We start from the raw sequence: 21319 nt of genomic DNA, 5'->3' as shown, positions 1-21319 counted from the left end.
AAAAAAATCTAAATATTGAGAAAATCATCTTTAAAGTTGTTCAGATGAAGTCCTAGCAATGCATATTACTAATCAAAAAGTTAAGTTTTGATATGTTTACAGTAAGGAAATTTACTAAATATCTTCATGTAACATGATCTTTCCTTAATATCCTAATGATTTTTTGTCATAAAAGAGAACAAATGTATAATGTGACCCATACAATGTATTGTTGTCTATTGCTACAAATACACCTGTGCTACTGATGACTGCTTCTGTGCTGCAGGGACACATATGATAAAGAAGAAGCCTCAGCAGTGTTTATGGGTTCACGGCGAGTCGTTTCAGGCCATCAATGTATTACAGGGTGAGGTTCAGGTTAGTGTGAGTACAGGATCAAGCGGGATTCCCGCGCTCACAGCTGGATTACGCCCTAAAACCACCCACTGATCCTCAAGCACACTAATAAGTTTGATTCGAAGTGGATGAAGAACTAATCGCGATCTGCGCTGTTCCCCGTATCTGCTGGATTACTGGATATTATCGGCAGAACGGAAGTTAACCTCAGAAAACCTTCACTGCCCTCACAATCTACTATCGCTTACAGCACAACCGGATTCTTATTACATTTATTCCCAGGAATCTCACGGGGCAACAATACGCATTTCTGACGTTTCCTTGAATGTATTTTAAAATGCACAAAAAATGGCCAGGAAAATATTTGTAAATTATGTTGCCTATACATAATGCAAAATATATTTATATAAATTTAAATATTTAGAAACATTTTTCACGATATTTGTAACTTTTTTTAAATAATACAATAATATATATATATATAATTGTATTTTATTAAATAAATAGAAATACAATTATACAAGTATTTTTATTTTAAAAAATTTAAATATATAAAAATACAAAACATTACAAATACAAAAAAGTGTGTGGTTATAATATATATATATATTACTACATATATATATATATATATATATATATTTGTATTATAAAAAAAAAAAATAATAAAAGTTTAAAATATATAAAAATAAAAAAAACAAATACAAAAAATACACAAAAAGTATCTACATATATATATATATATATATATATATATAATATAATATATATATATATATATATATATATATTATTTGTATTATTAAAAAAATAATAAAAGTTTAAAATATATAAAAATAAATAAAAATTACAAATACAAAAAATATAAATACAAAAAAAATATGTGTGTGTGTGTGTGTGTGTGTGTGTATATATATATATATATATATATATATATATATACATATATATTATTTCAGCAAAAAAGTTGCAAGCATGATGGAGGCTGCATGGACACATTAGTATATTTCATTATGTATTTTGATTAACATTACTTGCATATTTAATTTAAAAAAAAGATTTAGGCATTGTAAATTACTTCTAAATAATCCGTTCATGTACAAATGATATTAAAGAAAATAAACATTTTATTTATAAACAAACAAACAAAAAACTTATTTGCAGTCAGTCAGTCAGTATGCTTCAAATAAATTTCAGTAAAAAAAAGAAAAAAAAACCATAGTGCGATCAGGTATTAAATGGTATTGTGCATGTGTTCAGGTGGATGCAGAACAGCAGTCTGAGGCGGCATGAGTCATTTTTCTCAGAGTCATGTCAGGACACGGATGTCATCAGCGAGGCGTGCACCCTTGACACGGCATCCAGCTCAGGTAATCAGGTAAACCAGGGGTCACGCAGGGGTCAGCAGAACAAATAAGCAGATTTTCTCCATGCATTAAAGCCGATAGATCTCCAAACGAACGCACATGTCTCTCCCGGGATCCTCCGCCTCTGCTGGAAATGCGTCACGGTTCTGCAAAGTAACCTCTGGGCATGTGGGAGGATTCGGGAAGAGCTGCCAGCTCCGCGTCTCGATCACAGCATCATGCCGCTTGCATTAGAGGAGCTGCTTCATTCCTGGTGGAGCAGATGAATGCGGTGTCTTTGAATAGATGCTAAAGAGCTCCCAGAGGGAGACCCAGCAGCATCTGACGCTGCAAATGTAGGACTTTACATAACTCTGAATATGTCACATCTAAACCAGTTCATATCTGCCGGATGTTGCTTGTGGCAGAAAAGCAGCGTTGAAATTAGACATTAGACACTTCGAGAGATGCAGAAAACTTGATGCGTTCCAGTTGTGCCCTGCAGAAATTTGGTTAATGTAACTGAAATGATTATTATTAATAGGATGAGTTAATTAAATGTAATTAAATTATAAAAAAAATAACTAATTAACACAATATGTAACAGTTAAATATAAATTTAATTGTAAAATTAAATAACTTTATTCATAATATAATTAAATAAAAAATTAAATATAAAATGTTTATAATTATTTTTATGGCTATTTAAACAATATGTTAATTATTTTATATATACAAAACAGTACTGGTCAGAAGTTCTGCTCATCAGTTATTTGATCGAAAATAAAATAAAAAAATGTACAATTTAAAGTAATTGTTTTCTGTTTCAGTGTATTGTAAAATGTAATTTGTAAAAGGTAATTGATTTCTGTGACCAAAGCTTGAATTTTCAGCATCATTACTCCAGTCAAACATTTCTTAATGTTGAAAATGATTTTTGGTGCTTAATATTTTTGTGGATATTCTTTAATATATTCATCAAGGACGCATTAAATTGATCAAAAGTGACAGTAAAGACATGTATAATGTTATAAAAGATTTCTATTTCAAATAAATGCTGTTCTTTTGAACTTTCTATTCATCTGTGAATCCTGAAAAATAAAATGCATCACAGTTTCCACAAAAATATTGTGCAGCACAACTGTGTTCAACATTGATAATAATCAGAATGTTTCTTTGAGCAGCAAATCATCATATTAGAATGATTTCTGAAAGATCATGTGACACTGAAGACGGGAGTAATGATGCTGAAAATACAGCTTCGCATCACAGAAATAAATTACACTTTAACAGAGATTCACACAGAAAACAACTGTTTTACATTACAAAACTATTTCACATATTTACTGTATTTTTTGATCAAATAAATGCAGCTTTGTTGAACAAAAGAGACTCTTTCAAAACTTAATTGTTCCAAACTTATCAGCAGTACTGTGTGTGTGTGTGTGTGTGTGTGTGTGTGTGTGTGTGTGTGTGTGTGTATATTAATATTGTCAAGTAGCATGCTATGCTTCCTGCAAATCAAAATCTGTAATAGAAATGCAAATTCAGAATGAAACCGTGGTCTGATGCGTTGGTCGGTTTTAACAAAGATGCTCCGTGTCTCTTTGGTGGCACAAAAAAATTAACCCAATACAAACTTGTTCCCAATGTAAACGCGGATGCAGATGTCAGGCCAGAGTGGTCCGAGTGGGATTACGTGTGTTTCTCTCCCCAAAACAGGAAGCTTGTTTGCTTCTCTTTCCTTTGGCCTTCGACTCGCAGCGCCGCAGGACACGCTTTCACTGCTCTTCTAGAAACCGTAGGGAGGACATTTTCTGATGAAAAGCATCTTGTTTCAGTGTAAGGTCAGGCTGGGATGTTTAAAAGTGAGGTTTCTTTCTGTTGTGAGTCACTTTGGATAAAAGCATCGGAAAAAAGCATTAATACAAGCATAAATGTTAAAAAAATATATATATATATATTTTTATGCTATGCCTTCAGGCCTCTCAACACATTTCTTTCATTATTTGCTTAGAACAGTGCTGTTTACATAATTATCATATCAAATGTTACATAAATGTGCAACGGACTTTAATGTAGTGCACTGAAAAAAGGTTTTCACTCAGAAATTGCTAGTAAATTTCATAAATAATTAAAAATATATATTTTTCCGTTTACAGTCAATTTAATTAGACTAATAATTTATTTGTATTTAATTTTAGTGTAAATTTCACAAATATTTAAGAAAGAGAATATTATATTATTCCCACATCTTCACATTTTACAGTATAGTATTAGCATTTTATTTGTAGTTAATTTTAGTTGGTTTTTATTTGTATTTTAATTTTAGAACTATGTAATGAGATACATTAAATATTTTATTATACAACTATTATACAGAAAACCTGATTGTTATTGTTATACATTATTATGCATTTTTTTAAAACAATTTCCCAATTATTTAAACAAATCCCATTTATTTCAGTGAAACATAAAAAAAAAATTAAAAAAAACAAAAAAATTAAACAAAATACAAAAAAAACAAAAGTCGAAGCAAAAACACTGAAAAAATATTTTCTTGTAAATCATACTCAAAAAACCTGTTTCATTCACAGTTAAAAAAGATCTATTTTTAACATGCATAAATAAATTACAACTAAAAATTTTAAATTAAATTAAAATTAAAATTAAATGTAAAAAAAAATAATTTTAGAAATTGCTAGTAAATTTTGCAATTAATTACAAAGAAACAGCAAGTTAAAAACAATAAAATTATTACCTTTTAAATATAAAAAACAAAAAAAACAAAATAATGCTTTCTTGTAAAACACACGCCAGGAAACATTTAATTAACGTGTTTAATTTAAATGCTTTATTTATAAATATTTTTCACAGTGCATAAAAAAAATTGGGGGAGGGGAGTGGTGTTTTTTTTTTTAACTCAAATTGCTAGTAAATTTTGCAAAAAATAATTATAAAGGAATGACAAGCAACAGATTCAATTGCACATGATTTTTTTAATACATTGAAAAAAATGTGAAAGTGAACTGAACTCAAATATTATGACACTGAAAATCACATTGGTTTATTTTCATAATACATAATCATTCCTCGTATAGTGCACAAATCACCCGTGCATGTAGTTTTGACTTTAATACTCTTTTAAAAGCATCTTTCTAATGAACACCCTGCCGACAAAAACATCTTAAAGCAGCCTAAGCTGATTTTCTGCTCTTAGCTGGTTCCCAGGCTGTTCTTTTGGGAAGTGTAGCAGGTAAATGGTGGGAAAGCTAAAGCATCTTCTGGGGTTTGTAGGTAAACAGTTTTTTGAGCCTGTTAGAGAGCGTCTAAAACCAAGTCTGAATCTTCAGTCCACACCGTCAGTAGCTGCGTCAGTGTTATCTGTGTTGTTGGTGTTGCAACTGATGAACGTCAATCTTAATGCTATCTTGACCCTGTTTTGTTCCACGACCTTTGACCTCTGACCTCTTATTTTGGTTGGGCAACCGAACCCCAGTCAGAGAAGCAAAAGGTCAGATAATGATATGTGTCAAAAATATGTTTGATTCTCTCTTTTCAGCCTTGTTTTCCAGAATAAATATCTTTTGTTTTGAAAAATATCTTGTATTTTATTTGGTATCTTACTGTTTAAGTCCATATTGAAGGAAGCAATAAATAAATATTGGGTGAGAAAAATTATGTATTATAAGTTAGTTATGTTCTCTAAAATATGTGTTCTCTAAATCCGCAGAGCAAGATAATTATAGTTTTAAATTTTGAATCGTATTTTTATTTTATTTTCAATTTATCGCATCTTAAATGTTATAGTATATTTAATTGCATTTTTTGTGTTTTTGAATACATACTTTTAGAACTACCAAATTCCAAATAAAAAAATCTATTTTACAAGTATCTGGAAAATTTTGTCATTGATCAAACAAATTTTTCTTTTTTTTTTTTTTCTCTTTTTTTTTTTTAATTTTGCAACAGTGACCATTTATAGTTTTTCCAATTGTATTAATTTAAAATGTAATGTCATTGAACAAATATATTTATATATATTTTTTTACATTTACACAATAATTTGTAATATTATTAAAAATATATTTCAAATATTATAAAAACATAAAATATGAAAAAATAAAAAAATCATTTTAAATATTACTGCAAATGCATAAATGTGTAAAAAGCACTTCTCATGTTTGTCACTGCAGCTGCAGCCGTTTCACCTTTGACTCGGTAAAAGCTGCTATTCAAAGATAAAGATTTCCAATGCTTTTAGACAGAATGAAATCCTACATTCTTTGATTTCCTTTCAGTCATTCATCAGGCCTCCTGATGGATGCATTACACAATAGCATCTGGTGACGATCCGTCCCTAACACAAACACCTGTAACACACTCACACATCATATTGTTCATTAATAGATTACTGCTCTTGAAGCCAGACAGAACAGCATAAAAAAAAAAAAAAAAATGTAATACAAACCACACTCAAAAAAAAATACACTACAAAAAAAAAAAAAAAAAAAAAAAAAAAATTGACATTTAAAAAAAAATACCAGCAGCTGTGGTTGCCAGAACTTCACCGTAAAAAATATGGTAACAACATTTTAGGTTTTACAGACTTAACTTAAATTCACAATAAAATACTGTTATCTCATTAACTGATGTAATGTTAATAAACCAACATATTGAAGTACTAATATCTGTTTTGAACCATTGTAATGCACTGATAACTACCAAAAACAGGTGGTGATGAGAAAGTCACATGATGAACCAAAGCTCATCACAAACAGCTTTTCTTCAAGCTGAGGAGAGCAATATTTATATATACAGTAGAAGGTGCACACAGTGTCAAACACTAATCCCCATAGCGGTGACACATGATACTGAAATAATGCAATAAACATTAATTTAACAAAATTAGATGTAAGATTTAAACCCTAGTGTACACAACTGATAAGAAAAAATTAAGAAGAAACATGTTATTTCAACAACAACAACAAAAAACATAAAATATGAAGTGTCATGCAAGGAATTCTGCGAGTGTCAATTTACGTTTTTTCACTGTAAATTATACAAAGACGCTTTCTTTTTCTCTTCCAAAAACCGTAATTTTAACAGTATTTTATTGTGAAATCACATTAAATTTAATTACATTTATTCACCGAATATAGTATGGAAACTTACTGTTAACCAGTTAACAGGTTTTTACTGTAGCAATTTTACAGTCTTTTACTGTTAAAATGACAACAAGTTTTAACAGTGTAGTAAATTTAAAAAGCACAGTAACACTGAATGAAGCGTTACATTTTGAAGTAGAAATATTGAAACTTATTCCATTGAGCCCCAGCGTTAGTTTGATATCTAAGAAGCGTCACGTGTAAACTGACCTCGAGTGGAGGCTCTTTGGTGTAACAGCACACAAGCATTACCCAATTAAACGCTCTATTATGAGCAGAGACGCAGAATCCAGGGGTGACTCAAGGTAATCATATGACCGGTTGAAGATCAGAAAGCCTTCAGCGAATGTAGAGCACAATCCCTGAGCTCAGATCCAGCCAAAAACAACAGCCTCATCTGGCCCTGTTTGCTTCTTAATTTGCTTAGCTCGTTTCAGCCAATCTGAGTTATTTTGTGGAGAATTTGCCCTAGTTTTTGCATCTCAAACGGGGAGACCAGACTCACAGAGAGACCTTGTTTTCTTCAGGACGTAATCCGGCCATGTTTTGTTGGTGTGTTGACCTGAACGCGAGGTGAATCTGGCCCCTCGTTTGATTGATTCTGTGGCCCTGAGCGTGTTTTTCTGATGTTTGTGGATGATTGCTATAACAGATTCCTCTAACGGCACTCGAGGGAAATTACCTGTTTGCAATCGTTCCTCGCAGACTTTCATCTAAACATAGAAACATCATGAGAAATCAATTTAGCATAGTCCACTTACATCACTGAAATCTGCCGCTGAAAGCTATTATTTCATCCATCAGTACTGTATTTGATTCCCATTTTTTTGACGTTTAACTGTTTAAAAAAATCATTAAACGTTTAGCTACGATGCAGTAAATGGATCAAAAGTGACAATAAAGACAACTATAAAAAGTAACAGCATCATTCTCTTTATGAGGTTAAAGCAAGCGTCATAAGACTTTACTGAAAGCATTTATATGTAATGCTTTAAGAAGTATTTTTTATGCTTTAATTATGAAGCTTTTTAATAAAAATGGAAGTATAAAAATGTTATAGAAGTTTAAATTTACTGTAAAGAAAATAATTTTTTTATCATATTTTATATAAAATAAATATTTTACAAAATAGGTTTTAATACAAAATTGATATAACATTGAAGCCATGTGTCTAAATAAGTTGTGTTCCGAAATTGAAGTTTAAATTTAAAAAAATTAAGGTTCCTATGCAATTTTGTTTAGGCGTTATACCACAAACAGCCACCGGGTGCCATCTAAACTTCATTTAATTTTTTTTATGGATTTTTAATTTTTTGGTTTTATTTACCAAATATGGCATCTTGAGTATCTGGTCTTTTCCAACAATATGTATTTTGTGAAAATCATAAAAAGTTTTGATTCTAAAAGACCGTAATACATTTTGTAATATGACTCCTCCCACTAAGGGGGAGGAACCTGTTAAAATATGTTAAAGCACCATTTCCATGGTTATGAAGTGTCTGATTTAAAAATGGTTTCACAGGATGAATTTTGAGGTTTTAAGCTTTCAGATGATATATAGTTTATGATGATTGCTAAAACATGTGATGGGGGAAAAAATAAACGAAACAAAAGTTTTGTGACAAAGGTCAGAAATCCTGTTATGATGTATATGTTTTGAGGTGCACTCTTGTCATAAATCAATCTATTACTTTTCCTACATAATTTGTAACAACAAACAGTGGTAAAATATCTATTTAGGATTCTTAGACCTTACCAAAATTTTTATTCCGTGGTGAAAACATAAAACACATGACTTACAAAAATTTTTTTGTAAGAAATGAATAATTTTACTCATTAAATTGACCAAAAGTGACAGTAAAGACATTTAAAATGTTACACGAGATTCCTATGTCAAATCAATGCTTTCTATTCTTCAAAGAATCCTGAAAAATAAATCACAGTTTACACAAAAATATCAATTGTTTTCAGCATTGCTAATAATCAGAAATGTATTATTATGATTTCTGAAGATCATGTGACATTGAAGACTGGAGTAATGATGCTGAAAATTCAGCTGCGCATCACAGAAATAAATTACAGTTTAATATAGATTCACATAGAAAACAGCTGTTTTACATTCTAATAATATTTCACAATTTTTACTGTATTTTTGATTAAATGGTGAGCATTCTAAGAAATCGAAAAATTTTAATTATTCCAAACTTTTAATTGATAGTGTACTGTATATTATAAACAATACCTCAATTTAAAAAAAAAAAAAAAAAATTAAATAATCAGTTAATTCTGAAAGTATATGTGCTTTTCAAACACACACTCACAATCTGTCAAATGGCAAACCCACGGCAGAATCACAAGTGAGCTTAAAGTGTCGCAGGCCTCCGGAGAGCTGGCATTTTGTTTTAATCTGGTGACCTTTCATCATAATAATTCATATTGTCTCTCTTCTACAGGAGCTCGAGCGAGAGTGAGAGAGAGAGAGAGAAAGAGAGAGTCTTTATGAACTTCATTCACAGGGTCAAAACCTATCATAGCAGAAGTAAGATAGCTGTTAACGGATATTAAAAGGTTGTTGATGCAGTTAACGATTGCATGGGAGTTTTCAGCGTTCACCTCTGACTCAGATCCATAATAGAGCACGACGAAGAAAAGTCACGTTTATTTCTGTAGTGCTTTATACGGTACAAAGCTGATTGATTCAAAACTGAGATAAACAGGCAAATAGGATCAGTGATGCGAACGTCTTCAAAGTCAAATTCAGTTTGCAGACAGTGGTGTCATTATTCAACAGTTCAGTTTAACAAGGAAAAATCCCATTCATTTTCCCCATAGAGAGATACACTGAGTCTCCTTACACTCTCAAACTTATATTGATTTTATACTTATAATCAATTATTTTATAGTCAGTGAATTTAATATATATATAAATTTAAACACACACATATATACATTACTGTTCACTAATACTTTTATTCATCAAAGATGCAAAGATGCATTATTTTATAACTAAATACAAAATGTTTATAATTATTTATGGCTATTTAAACAAATATGTTAATTATTTTATATATACAAACAGTACTGGTCAGAAGTTCTGCTCATCATTTATTTGATCGAAAATAAAATAAAAAAAATGTGAAATATTATTACAATTTAAAGTAATTGTTTTCTGTTTCAGTGTATTATAAAATGTAATTTATTTCTGTGACCAAAGCTGAATTTTCAGCATCATTACTCCAGTCAACATTTCTTAATGTTGAAAATGATTTTTTGTGCTTAATATTTTTGTGGATATTCTTTAATATATTCATCAAGGACGCATTAAATTGATCAAAAGTGACAGTAAAGACATGTATAATGTTACAAAAGGTTTCTAATTCAAATAAATGCTGTTCTTTTGAAAAAAAAAATATTGGGCAGCACAACTGTTTTCAACATTGATAATAATCAGAAATGTTTCTTGAGCAGCAAATCAATATATTATTATGATTTCTGAAGATCATGTGACACTGAAGACTGGAGTAAAGATGCTGAAAATACAGCTGTGCATCACAGAAATAAATTACACTTTAACACATATTCACGGAGAAAACAGCTAGTTTAAATTGAAATAATATTTCACAATTTTCACTATACTCAAAAACAAAACAATACATACCTTACAAGCAGAAGAGACTTAAATCATTAAAAATCTGAATTATTTCCTTATATTTACTTGTAGTGTGCTGTATTTTGTGCCTTTTTTGTATTATTTTTTAATATATATATTTTTAAATATTGTAATTCATATGTGAGTTTGTTGATTTAGTTCATTAAGTTTGTAGATTTAGAATTTGTAAACACCTGTAGAAACAATGATTGAGAAAAATCCTCACAGGAGGAAAATTGCTGAAAAAGTGGGCAAGTACCTCGTCTTTTCCTTCTTTTATACTTATTTTGTTGTTGATTTCCAGAATAAACCACTCTCGTTTATTTCTTTTAAGCAGGAATAACTAAAGAGAAGGACTCAGAGCTGAAATTATTTGATATTGAAGAATTTAACGACACATATTAGAACTCATGTCAAAATCTGACTTTTGATTGCACACTTTGGTACAAATGTGAGCACAGTTGAAAAATGTCAAAATAATAAAAAATGGAAAAAGACCACAAGTGAGCATGCAAACAAGTGAAATGCAACATGTTTTGAAAGTTTAATATTACTTAAAATATTAGAGTTAACTTCTGTTAAATAATTTAGTAGGAGACATTTAGCTAAAAATATATCATTTATTTATTTATGCAGTATATACAATATTTGTTTTCAAGACAAATTTGGGAAAACCTAGCAGAACTGCAGAAAGGTTTGTGAAATACCAGTGCTAAATTAAATTGCATAGAAATCATAATTTTAAAAGATTTTGTTGAAATGCAATAGTCATAAAATGTAAAAATAAATAAATAAATAAATGGAAATATTCCTCAAATGAACACATGCAAACAACTAAAAAGCATTATATTTTGAACATTTATTATTACTTAAAATATTAGAGGGTACTTTTGTTAAATAATTTAGTTGGAGGCTTTTAGCGGAAATTATTATTATTAGTTTTTATTTTAATATATTTTCCCCACAAATATTAATAAAATTATTCAGAAAATGTCATCTTCATGCAAAAACAGGGTTTTCAAGCCAAATTTGGGAAAATCTATTAGAACCAGAGGAGGGTTGTGAAATGAAAGTGCTAAGTTAAATTACAAACAAATCATAATAATTAAAAAAAAAAAATGTTGAAATGCAATAGTCATAAAATGCCAAAATAATAACAAATGGAAATAATCCACAAATGAACATGCAAACAAGTAAACTGCATTATATTTTGAAAGTTTATTATTATTATTATTATTATTATTTTGTTTAGCTGAAGAAATCAATGTTTAGGGACCCTATATAGGGTTTTGTAAACTAAGGTTAATAATTGGTCTCTATGGTGCTGAACAACTGTCCAATCAGAAGGCAGAACCAGACTGATCTGCTTATAAACAACTCATTTACTGTGAATGATGGGAGGTGAAAAAACAAACAAATGCAAAGTCTCATTTGTGCTTGTTTTTCGGAAGGGTTAGGGGTGTCTTAGTGAGCGGCCGCTGAGAGTAACATGCATCGCAGATTAAAGCGCGACTCGCACCGCTGATAACGAGGAGGACTGAATACATTAAATCACGTGGGCCGTAATCACATTGCCTGCTGCTCATTCAAAAGCCATCATGAAGCACTCGAGCCTCACGCATTTCGGCCCAAACACTCAGACTAAACATTCGCTGAGACTGTCAGAGAGCAGATGAGTGTTGTCCTGTTTGATAAGGACAAGAACATCATGGAAAATCTGACAAGACATCTTTCCTCTGTTTCTTTCACCAAACCAACACAAATACTAAACAACAAAAAGAAAAAAGAGAAAGAGTCTACACTAAATAACACCAAATACTCCACCATGACCACAAAGGACTGCATTTATTCGATCAAAAATACTGTAAAAATGGTGAAATATTATTACGATTTAAAATACCAGTTTTCTATGTGAAACTCTGTTAAACTGTAATTTATTTCTGTGATGTGCAGCTGTATTTTCAGCATCATTACTCCAGTCTTCAGTGTCACATGATCTTCAGAAATCATTCTAATATGATGATTTGCTGCTCAAGAAACATTTCTGATTATCAGTGTTGGAAATGCTGAAAAGATCTTTTACACAGCAAAATTAATACATTTATTCAGAACGAATGCATTAAATTGATCAAAAGTGTCAGGAAAGACATTTATGTCAACGTAGATTTCTATTTCACACAAATGCTGTTCTTTTGAACTTTCTATACATCTGTGAATACTGAAAAATAAAATGCATCACAGTTTCCACAAAAATATGAAGTGTGTTCAACATTGATAATAATCAGAAATGTTTCTTGAGCAGCAAATCATCATATTAGAATGATTTCTGAAGATCATGTGACACTGAAGACTGGAGTAATGATGCTGAAAATACAGCTGTGCGTCACTCTTATAATTCTAATAATATTTCATAATTTTTACTGTATTTGTGATCAAATAAATGCAGGTGAGCAGGAGAGACTTCTTTCAAAAAAATCTAAATAATCTTAATTCCAAACTTCTGAGAGTTAGTGTGTGTAAAGGCAGGTGAACAGGAAGCAATATTATGCTACATGTCTTTTAAGACACCTCCCATTGTCTGTCTTATAACATTGTGACATTGCATTTCTCTTTTGTGTTAAGTCCAGTCCCAGAATGCACTATGATGAGTGCAATAAAAATATCCAAAACAAAAGTGAGAGAAATGTTGAGTATACATTTTCAACACATTTATAATCCTATATTTAAGTTATCTTTTCATTCTTATAATATTCTTTCATAAAGCTTAGATGTCAAACTTGAGTGTTACATTTAATTATTTGTATCGTTTGCATGCTACAGTATGTAGAACATTCTATTTTAGTTGCCTATGTAGGCAGCAGAGAGCAAGGCTGCGAAACAGAGCAGAGATGTAGTTTATTTGGGTAAGTTTAAGTGACTTACCGTATAATTCAGAAAGCAACTTAACCTCGATGCAACTTTGGCATTTTAACATTTAAGCTTACCAAACATAATACCTGATACAATGTTTCTTTCAGCTTTCAAAACAGACCAATCTGTAAGCGTGTTCTTGTTCTGTTTTGCCTTTGGTTAGAATATTTTTGTGTTTATGATCACAATGACCCTTCAAAATAAAAAAAATAAAAAAAATGTTTAGATATTTCTATTACACTTTATATTTTAATGCAGTGCTTGACAGCTGTAAACAAACTGTAAGCATTATTGTTTGTAATATTTATTTTACCTTATATTTATTTAAATTATTTTACCTAGAACTCACCTATTTATTTTAAATATTTAAAAAAGAGAGACAGCGATATTAATAGTGATGCTTGACTTAAGAAACGCCTCTAATTGTGTAGCGTTTGCATGCTTATTTAAACTAAATTTTAAAATATGCCCTTTTAAATGCATTTTAAAAATATAAGCTTAAAATGAAAATAGCCTAAATGTTTTTGCTTTTACAGCCCTATGAACATAATGAGAGATAATGTATGTTTGCATGTCAAAAGAAAACTGAAATATTATAGTTTGGACAAAAACAAATGCATAATTTATCTCACATGTCAATGAAATACATCAATTATTTATTTGTCAGTAATGTATTATTATGTCGTATCTCACAGGATTGTTTATTTTTATATTTCAGGTCCATCTGAGGCATCTACCTCGCTTAGAAATTATAGATAAAACCTATTTAAAGAGTGCTCTACCATTTATTTAATTAAAAAAGTGTTAATATTATACCATTTATTTAAAATATTAATTTACAGCAATATTAATAGTGATGCATGGCTTAACAAACACTACAAATGATGGCTAGTGTGTTTGCTTTTTGAAATTAAATTTATATAAAAATAAATATATTTTAAAAATATAAGCTCAATTTCCTAATGCAAAAGCTAAAACCTTTAGGTTTTACAGCCTATAAACATAAAGAGAGAGAGATAATGTATGCGTCTGGCATGTAAAACAAAATTTAGTTTGTAAATGCAAAAGTTTCTTACAGCCACAAGAAAGCATAGTTTATCTTGCATGTCAATAAATCAATTATTCCTGCAGGAATGTATTAATTATGCACAACTCTTTCTTTTTCATCCGAGGCGTCTAACTCGCCTAGAAATTACACATAACCCCGATTTAGAGGGTGCTCTACCATTTATTTAAAAAAGTGTTCAATAAAATATACACCATTTACAAAACAACATTTGGCAATACGTCTGGAGGCCACTTCTCTGTCCTGTACTCTAGTGTCAAATTACATCAGTATCGGTTTTCTGGTTAAAATCCTTTTAAAAACCGATCTTCACAATAACTCCAGAGTACAATGAAAGGGCCTCCTGGCCGCACACATACACACACACACACACACTCACTCACTCACTCACAAAGGAAAGATACCATACAAAAATAAAATAGGATATGTTTCAGATAGATAGATATACCGCTTCTGCAATATCTCAAATAAAATGCCAGGTTGGATTGACATGAAACAAGTAGGCCTAAAGAACAGAGATGAAGCACAACAGCTATCATGCGGTCACATAAACATCTGTCTAGATAACTGTATGCATGAAACTAAAACCCAGCGTTTGCAGTATTGTGTTTGACCGTAGCAGCAGCTGAAGACACTGATATAACGGCTGTGTTCAAAACCTGGCGAGCTGCGCATCTAGATGCACAAAATGCATGTTTTATAGTCTAGCTCAAGGGTTTTCAACCTTTACAAAACCAGTATAGAAAGCTCATTTTTAATGACAGCACTATTATTAAAAATATAAGCATTCTGTAATTCTAAGCGCATCATTAGTCCGTGTTTTCTCAAATGGTTTAAGCAGCATTTCTTCTCACCCAGTCGAAAACCCTGGATCTAGTTTTTAAAAAAAATAAACACTTTGAGATTGATCAGAACCTGTGATGAGATATCAAGAACTTTTTGTGTGTGTGTGTGTAATTTCCAAAGAGCCATCTACAGCATTTCTAACGTGATCTAAGTAACGTACAGTGTAAGAAGTGCACAGACAGTCACTGAGTTTTGAACACAGCTAATGACTTCGATATAAAGACACGAGATCGAGCTGAAAAAACCTCCATCCACCACCGCTCCTGTATAAACTCTGTTCTCCTCCTGGAGTACCTTCATGGGCCCCCAGGGGTCCACACTGTAAAAAACGTAAAATGTGCAACTCTTAAAAATGCTTTCATTGGTGTAACCTAATGTCATTTTCATTTCTAGGTTACCTGAGAAAACGCTTTTACAGTGCGTGGACCCCTGGCCAGAAAAAAAAAAAGCCTGGCTCAATGCACGCTCCATCAAGACCTTCTTGAGAACATCTCAATGTAGCTGAGAAAGTGTCGACCGAAACGATCTATAATGGAACTTTTCGCAAACATCGAGTCGCTACACTCTTAAATATAAAGGTGCTTCGCAATGCCATAGAAGAAGCTTTTTTTGTCTAAATGGTTCCATTATGAACCTTTAACATCTGAAGAACCTTCCTGTTTCACAAAAGCTGCTTTAAAGGTTCTTCGGATTATACAAAAGTATGAAAGAGATGGTTCTTTGTGGAACCAAAACTGGTTCTTCTATGGCCTCGCTGTGAAGAACCTTTTACACTCTTAAAAATAAAGCTTCCAAAGGGGGATTTTCACAGTGATGTCATAGAAGAACCAGTTTTGGTTCCACAAAGAACCCTTCAGTGAACAGTTCTTAAAAGAACCATATTTCAATAAAAAAAATAAAATTTTAATAACCTAAAGAACCTTTTTCCACTGTAAAGAAGCTTTTGTGGAATGAAAAGGTTCTATGGATGGTGAAGGTTCTTTGTGGAACCACTGATGCCAATAAAAACCTTTATCTTTAAGGGAAGAGACACTGCAGGCACAAACACTGTTTTTCATGCACCTGTCAAGTTTGATTTTTTTTTTCGGACTAGTGGAAAGAAAACATCCAAAAGGTAATTACAGAGGGTTTTGTTCATATATAATTTACTTGATTATATAGGCCTACAACATTTTATTCCCTCCAAAATGGTGAGAATATATCGTATTCTGTCTGTTTTAAGTATTTTCTGACAAACATGAGATCCCTCTGTAATAACATTTGACTTTAAAATGTCAAAAAAAAAAAAAAAAATCTAAACGAGAATTTTGAAACTGACTTTTAGATTGTTGTGCAAGAAATTTATGCAAATTAGTGCATATTTCATTAAACAATGCCTCGTTTGCATATTTAAAGTTAACATTTTTGAAAACGTGTATTACAAAAAATAAAAATGTTTGCAATTATCAATGTAATCAACTGGGTAAGGCGATGACTATTAGTTAATTAATCTTCCCCCTATTCACCTGCAGTGTCTCGCCTTAAGCACCTTTATTTTTTAAGAGTGTATGCTTTGAAATGCAGCCAACGACTTGATAAGGACACGACCCTGCTGAAAAACACAATAGAAACCATCACAGACATTCAAATGGTTTCAACAACAAACCATCAACTTTTAACCATTAAAAATGGTTTTCTGTAGTGCGTTTTGGGACACATTCCATTAGGATTTAATGGTTTTAACAAGCCACCAATAAAAGGTGACCAATTACCAGTAGAAACCCACAGGGTCCATTACTGTTTCCATTTAAACCAGTACGTCTCCCAGTAATCCCCTGATAGCACAGTACGTCTGCATTTACATCTGCAAGACGTATTGTTTTAGACTGTTTGCACATCTGCAATACGTCTATAGGACGTTTCCTTTTAGATGTCATCTATTAGATGTCTTTAAGATGTTTATCATTCAGAATGCATGTAAAACTGACATCTCACACAGCATCATTAACATACACATCTTGCAGACGTACGTGTGCTAATATACCCAGTACAACCATTACACATTCTGTGATGGTGTCTATATATATTTTGTTTTTTCAGCAGGGGAGAGTCGGGCTGAGGGAAAGAAAACATCCGTGCATCCATCCGCCTTAAACGTGCACCACCGTCTCCGCGTTCGAAGCTTCCAGATCGCTCCGGTAGCGCTCCAGCCAGTCTCTGAGCTCCGAAACCCGGTAGCCTTCCGGACCCCTGCCGCCTTGATACACGACCTTCTCGTCCTTCAGTATGTAGAGGCGCTCAAAATAAGCGCCGTACGCCGAGTTAGACGAGTTCTCCATGGTGTCCACGACCACGGCGCTCCCCTGCGCCTCGCGGTTCATGAGCTCCGCGGCGCGGAGTCTGTCCTCCAGACAGCGGTGCCTAGGGATCTGGTAAGGCGCGTCGGAACTCACCCAGCCGTCTGAAGGATGCGCTTCCTCGATGTACACCAGCAGCGAGTCCGCGATGTCCGCGTACTGCCGCGCGACGCGCTGGAACGCCGCGAGGCGCGTCATGAACGGCGGTCAGGAGCAGCTCCCAAAGTTCAGGATGAGGGGTCTCCTCCCGCGGGCGTAGTCCAGGATCCGCTGCGCGCCTCTCCGCGACGCGCTGTCCAGGGGAACCACCTCGGTGTTGGGCGCCGCGCCGCCCAGACGCGCCGTCTTGAAGAAGTCCAGCTTGTGGCCGTACCACACGGCGCGCAGCGACTCGAGCGTGAACATCTTGTTGGAGTCTGACACGCAGAGCGGCGGGTCGTCGGGGCTGCTCAGGTCGCTCTCGCGCATCTTCGTGAGCACCTTCCTCCGGATGCACAAGAAATCCAGGAGCCACAGCATCACGGCGGCGAGAAGGAAGCGCGGCAGCAGCATTACGCACACGGCGGCGTTTTTCAGCGCCGTTTGGACACCTGCGGATCCATGCAGCATCTCCATCCCCACAGATACAGCCGTGTCGATCTGCGCGCTTTCCCCCTCTCTCTCTCTCTACCTCTCTCTATCTCTATCTCTCTCTTTCTTTCTAGCTCCGAGTTCCGCTTTTTATAGGACTAGTAAGGATTTGAATGAAAAACAGCCCGCCTCCGCACCCGTGCCGCCTCCTCCTCACATGGAGGGGATTACCTCCCGTCAACTCTCCTGTTCTGTCTGGAGGAGAGAGAGCGAGCGCAACACGCTGCTTGTTTGACAGCTCCACTTTGGAATGCATCGGTGCTTGTAATGCATCGCGTCAACAAAAAAAAAAAAAAGATTTCCTCCCGCTGAACGCTAGATGCTGACAGAGGTGTTTGACTTGACAGTGGCGTTTTCTGGACGTGAACTTGGTGAAGTCTACGGAAAGATAGAGTGATGAGATGAGAGAATGATTGTTAAACTGTGGAGAGAGATGTTAGATTGTTTGATGTAGCAGTGGATGGTGGATTTAATGCAACACGCACAAATGTTTCTCAGAGAACGCTACTTTCCGATGTTAGATCGTTTGTCATGACAGTTGCATTGCTGCTTTTAATGCGTGACATGCTTCTCAACGCAAGTCATGCTTGTTAAACTGTCGAGAGATGTAAAACAGTTGCATTTTTATTTAATGCATCAGTGGTTTTAGTGCAGCACACACACAGTTGAACACTACTGAACACTACTGACAGATGTTAGATCGTTTGTCATGAAGGTTGCATTTTTAATGCATTGGTGGTTTTAATGCTTTTTTTTTTTTTTTTATTAAACATGACGTGAAGCCGAGAGAGATAGATGCTGAGACATGACATGATTATTTGATAAACATGTTTGAATGCATTGGTGGTTTTTCAAAAAACGCTTCTCGGTGAGCACTCGATGCTGACAAATATTTGTTCAACATGACAGTTGCATAATGCATTTGTGGTTTGAATTCATCACGTCAGGACATGTTTCTTATATCAATGGGGAAATCAAGACAGAGAGATAGCTGTTAGATCGTTAGGCATGACAGTTGCATTGCTGGTTTTAATGCTTCCTTATGCATGAGGTGTTTCTTATTAAAACTTGACATTAGAGAGAGAGAGATGCTGAGACAAATGTTTATTTAATAAACAATTAATTTTAATGCATTGGTGTTTTTAATGAATCAAGTCAACAATTGCTTCTTGAAATGTTTCAGTAACTGGAGTCAAAACAACAACAACATGCTGCTTGTTAGATTTTTTGACATCTCCACTTTGGCATGCATCAAAAACGCTTCTCTGTAAACACGTGAAATGTGACAGTTGCATTTTTCTCAATGCATTGGTGGTTTTAATGCAGGATGTGCTTCTTATTAAATATTTGCCATGGTCAAATCAAAAGAGAGAAGCAGAGATACATGTCAGATTGTTTGATACAGCAGTTGCACTTTAAATGCATTCGCAAAAATGCTGCTTAATGAAAAACAAATAATTGGTGGAGTCAAGAGAGATGCTGAGATAGATGTTAGATTATTTGACAAATGGCTGTTGAATTTTCGTAATGCATTGTGTCAGGAGCTTCTTTATGAACTTGCGATAAAGTTTAAAGATGCAGAGATGTTTTTCATGATTTGACATGACATTTGTGATTTTTAATGCATTAGTGGTGATAGTGCTTTATGTAAAAGTGCTTCTTAAAAACATTGGTGAAACTGGCGGGAGAGATAAGTGCTGAAATAGATGACAAATGATTATTTGATTAGATTATTTGACAAATGACACTTTTAATGCATTGGTGTTTTTAATGCATCATCTAGCCTATACAATGATGAGAGAGGTATTAGTTATGACAGCATGAAAAATGATAGTTTTGAAGCATGCATAATGCAGTTTTCATGAAGTATCTCAAACATTTTAATGCACTGTGTCAAGAAATGCATCTTAATGGGCCAAAATGGTGTAACTGAGAGAAAAAGAGATGAAACAATCTTTACTTTTCGGTACTTTTAAGTGCATTGATTTTAAATAATGTCACGTTACCGACAGCAGTCTCAAATGACTTTATGAGCATGCACTAATGCACACAGAGGAGTCAGTGTGTGACGTTTAAAGCAAAAGACACAAGCACAAATCAAGGCATGCACAAAATCAATTTATGACATTCCCAAACAAGGGAAGCAAATATAGAAATGCCATTAAATGTGCGGTTGTATATATATTGCATTGTGTGAGCAGTCGGATTAAACCCCGACTCTCTCAGGAGCATAAACAAGCTTATGTGCAATGTGAATGCAGGTTCCAGCGATCCAGCCAGAATGTCATGATCCTTACAGAATGTATTGTATGCACTGTTCATTTGCTTCAGTGTTGCTTATAAGCTAATGAGCTTAAATCCTAACTTTACCTATTCCACGGAAACCTATTTACAGGGGAAACACTACATACCTTGTAAAGAAAATCCCTTCCATGTAATCCTTGTGATACAATGCTTGACACAGTTTTTCAGATCAATCGTTTTTAATCAGGTATCTCCGGGAAGACTGAAAAACCTCTGAGGTATTTTATAGCTCTCATTAATGTCAAAACATGCTAACTTTGCTGAAAATTACAAGAGTAATTGGCTGAACAATGCATGTATACCTCAAAAGCAGTCATAAGTAGCACAGGTGTATTTGTAGCAATAGACAACAATACATTGTATGGGTCAAAATTATACATTTCTCTTTTATGACAAAAATCATTAGGATATTAAGTAAAGATCATGTTCCATGAAGATATTTAGTAAATTTCCCTACCGTAAATATATCAAAACTTAATTTTTAATTAGTAATATGCATTGCTAAGAACTTCATTTGAACAACTTTAAAGATGATTTTCTCAATATTTAGATTTTTTTGCACCCTCAGATTCCAGATTTTCAAATAGCTGTATCTCAGACAAATATTGTCCTAACAAACCACACATCAATGGAGAGATTATTTATTCATTTACTTACCTAAACTCACAATGAGCAAAACATTTGTTACAGAACTTATGAATCTTTGTTAACAATAGTAAAGTTATATC

General features: G+C 33.3%; 1 protein-coding gene across 1 annotated transcript; it reads right to left on the bottom strand.

Moving 5' to 3' along the window:
- Nucleotides 1-16826: 16826 nt before the first annotated feature.
- On the bottom strand, nucleotides 16827-18466 carry dio3b (iodothyronine deiodinase 3b). Its single transcript, XM_042746838.1, has one exon. It carries the CDS (start codon nucleotides 18270-18272, stop codon nucleotides 17451-17453), a length of 822 nt encoding a protein of 273 aa, XP_042602772.1. The 5' UTR covers nucleotides 18273-18466; the 3' UTR covers nucleotides 16827-17450.
- Nucleotides 18467-21319: the final 2853 nt, after the last annotated feature.

Source organism: Cyprinus carpio, chromosome B20 (genome assembly GCF_018340385.1).
Source record: "Cyprinus carpio isolate SPL01 chromosome B20, ASM1834038v1, whole genome shotgun sequence".
NCBI classification, from domain to species: domain Eukaryota; kingdom Metazoa; phylum Chordata; class Actinopteri; order Cypriniformes; family Cyprinidae; genus Cyprinus; species Cyprinus carpio.
Note: the sequence above shows the minus strand (reverse complement) of the source record. Positions and strands in the feature narration are given on the sequence as shown.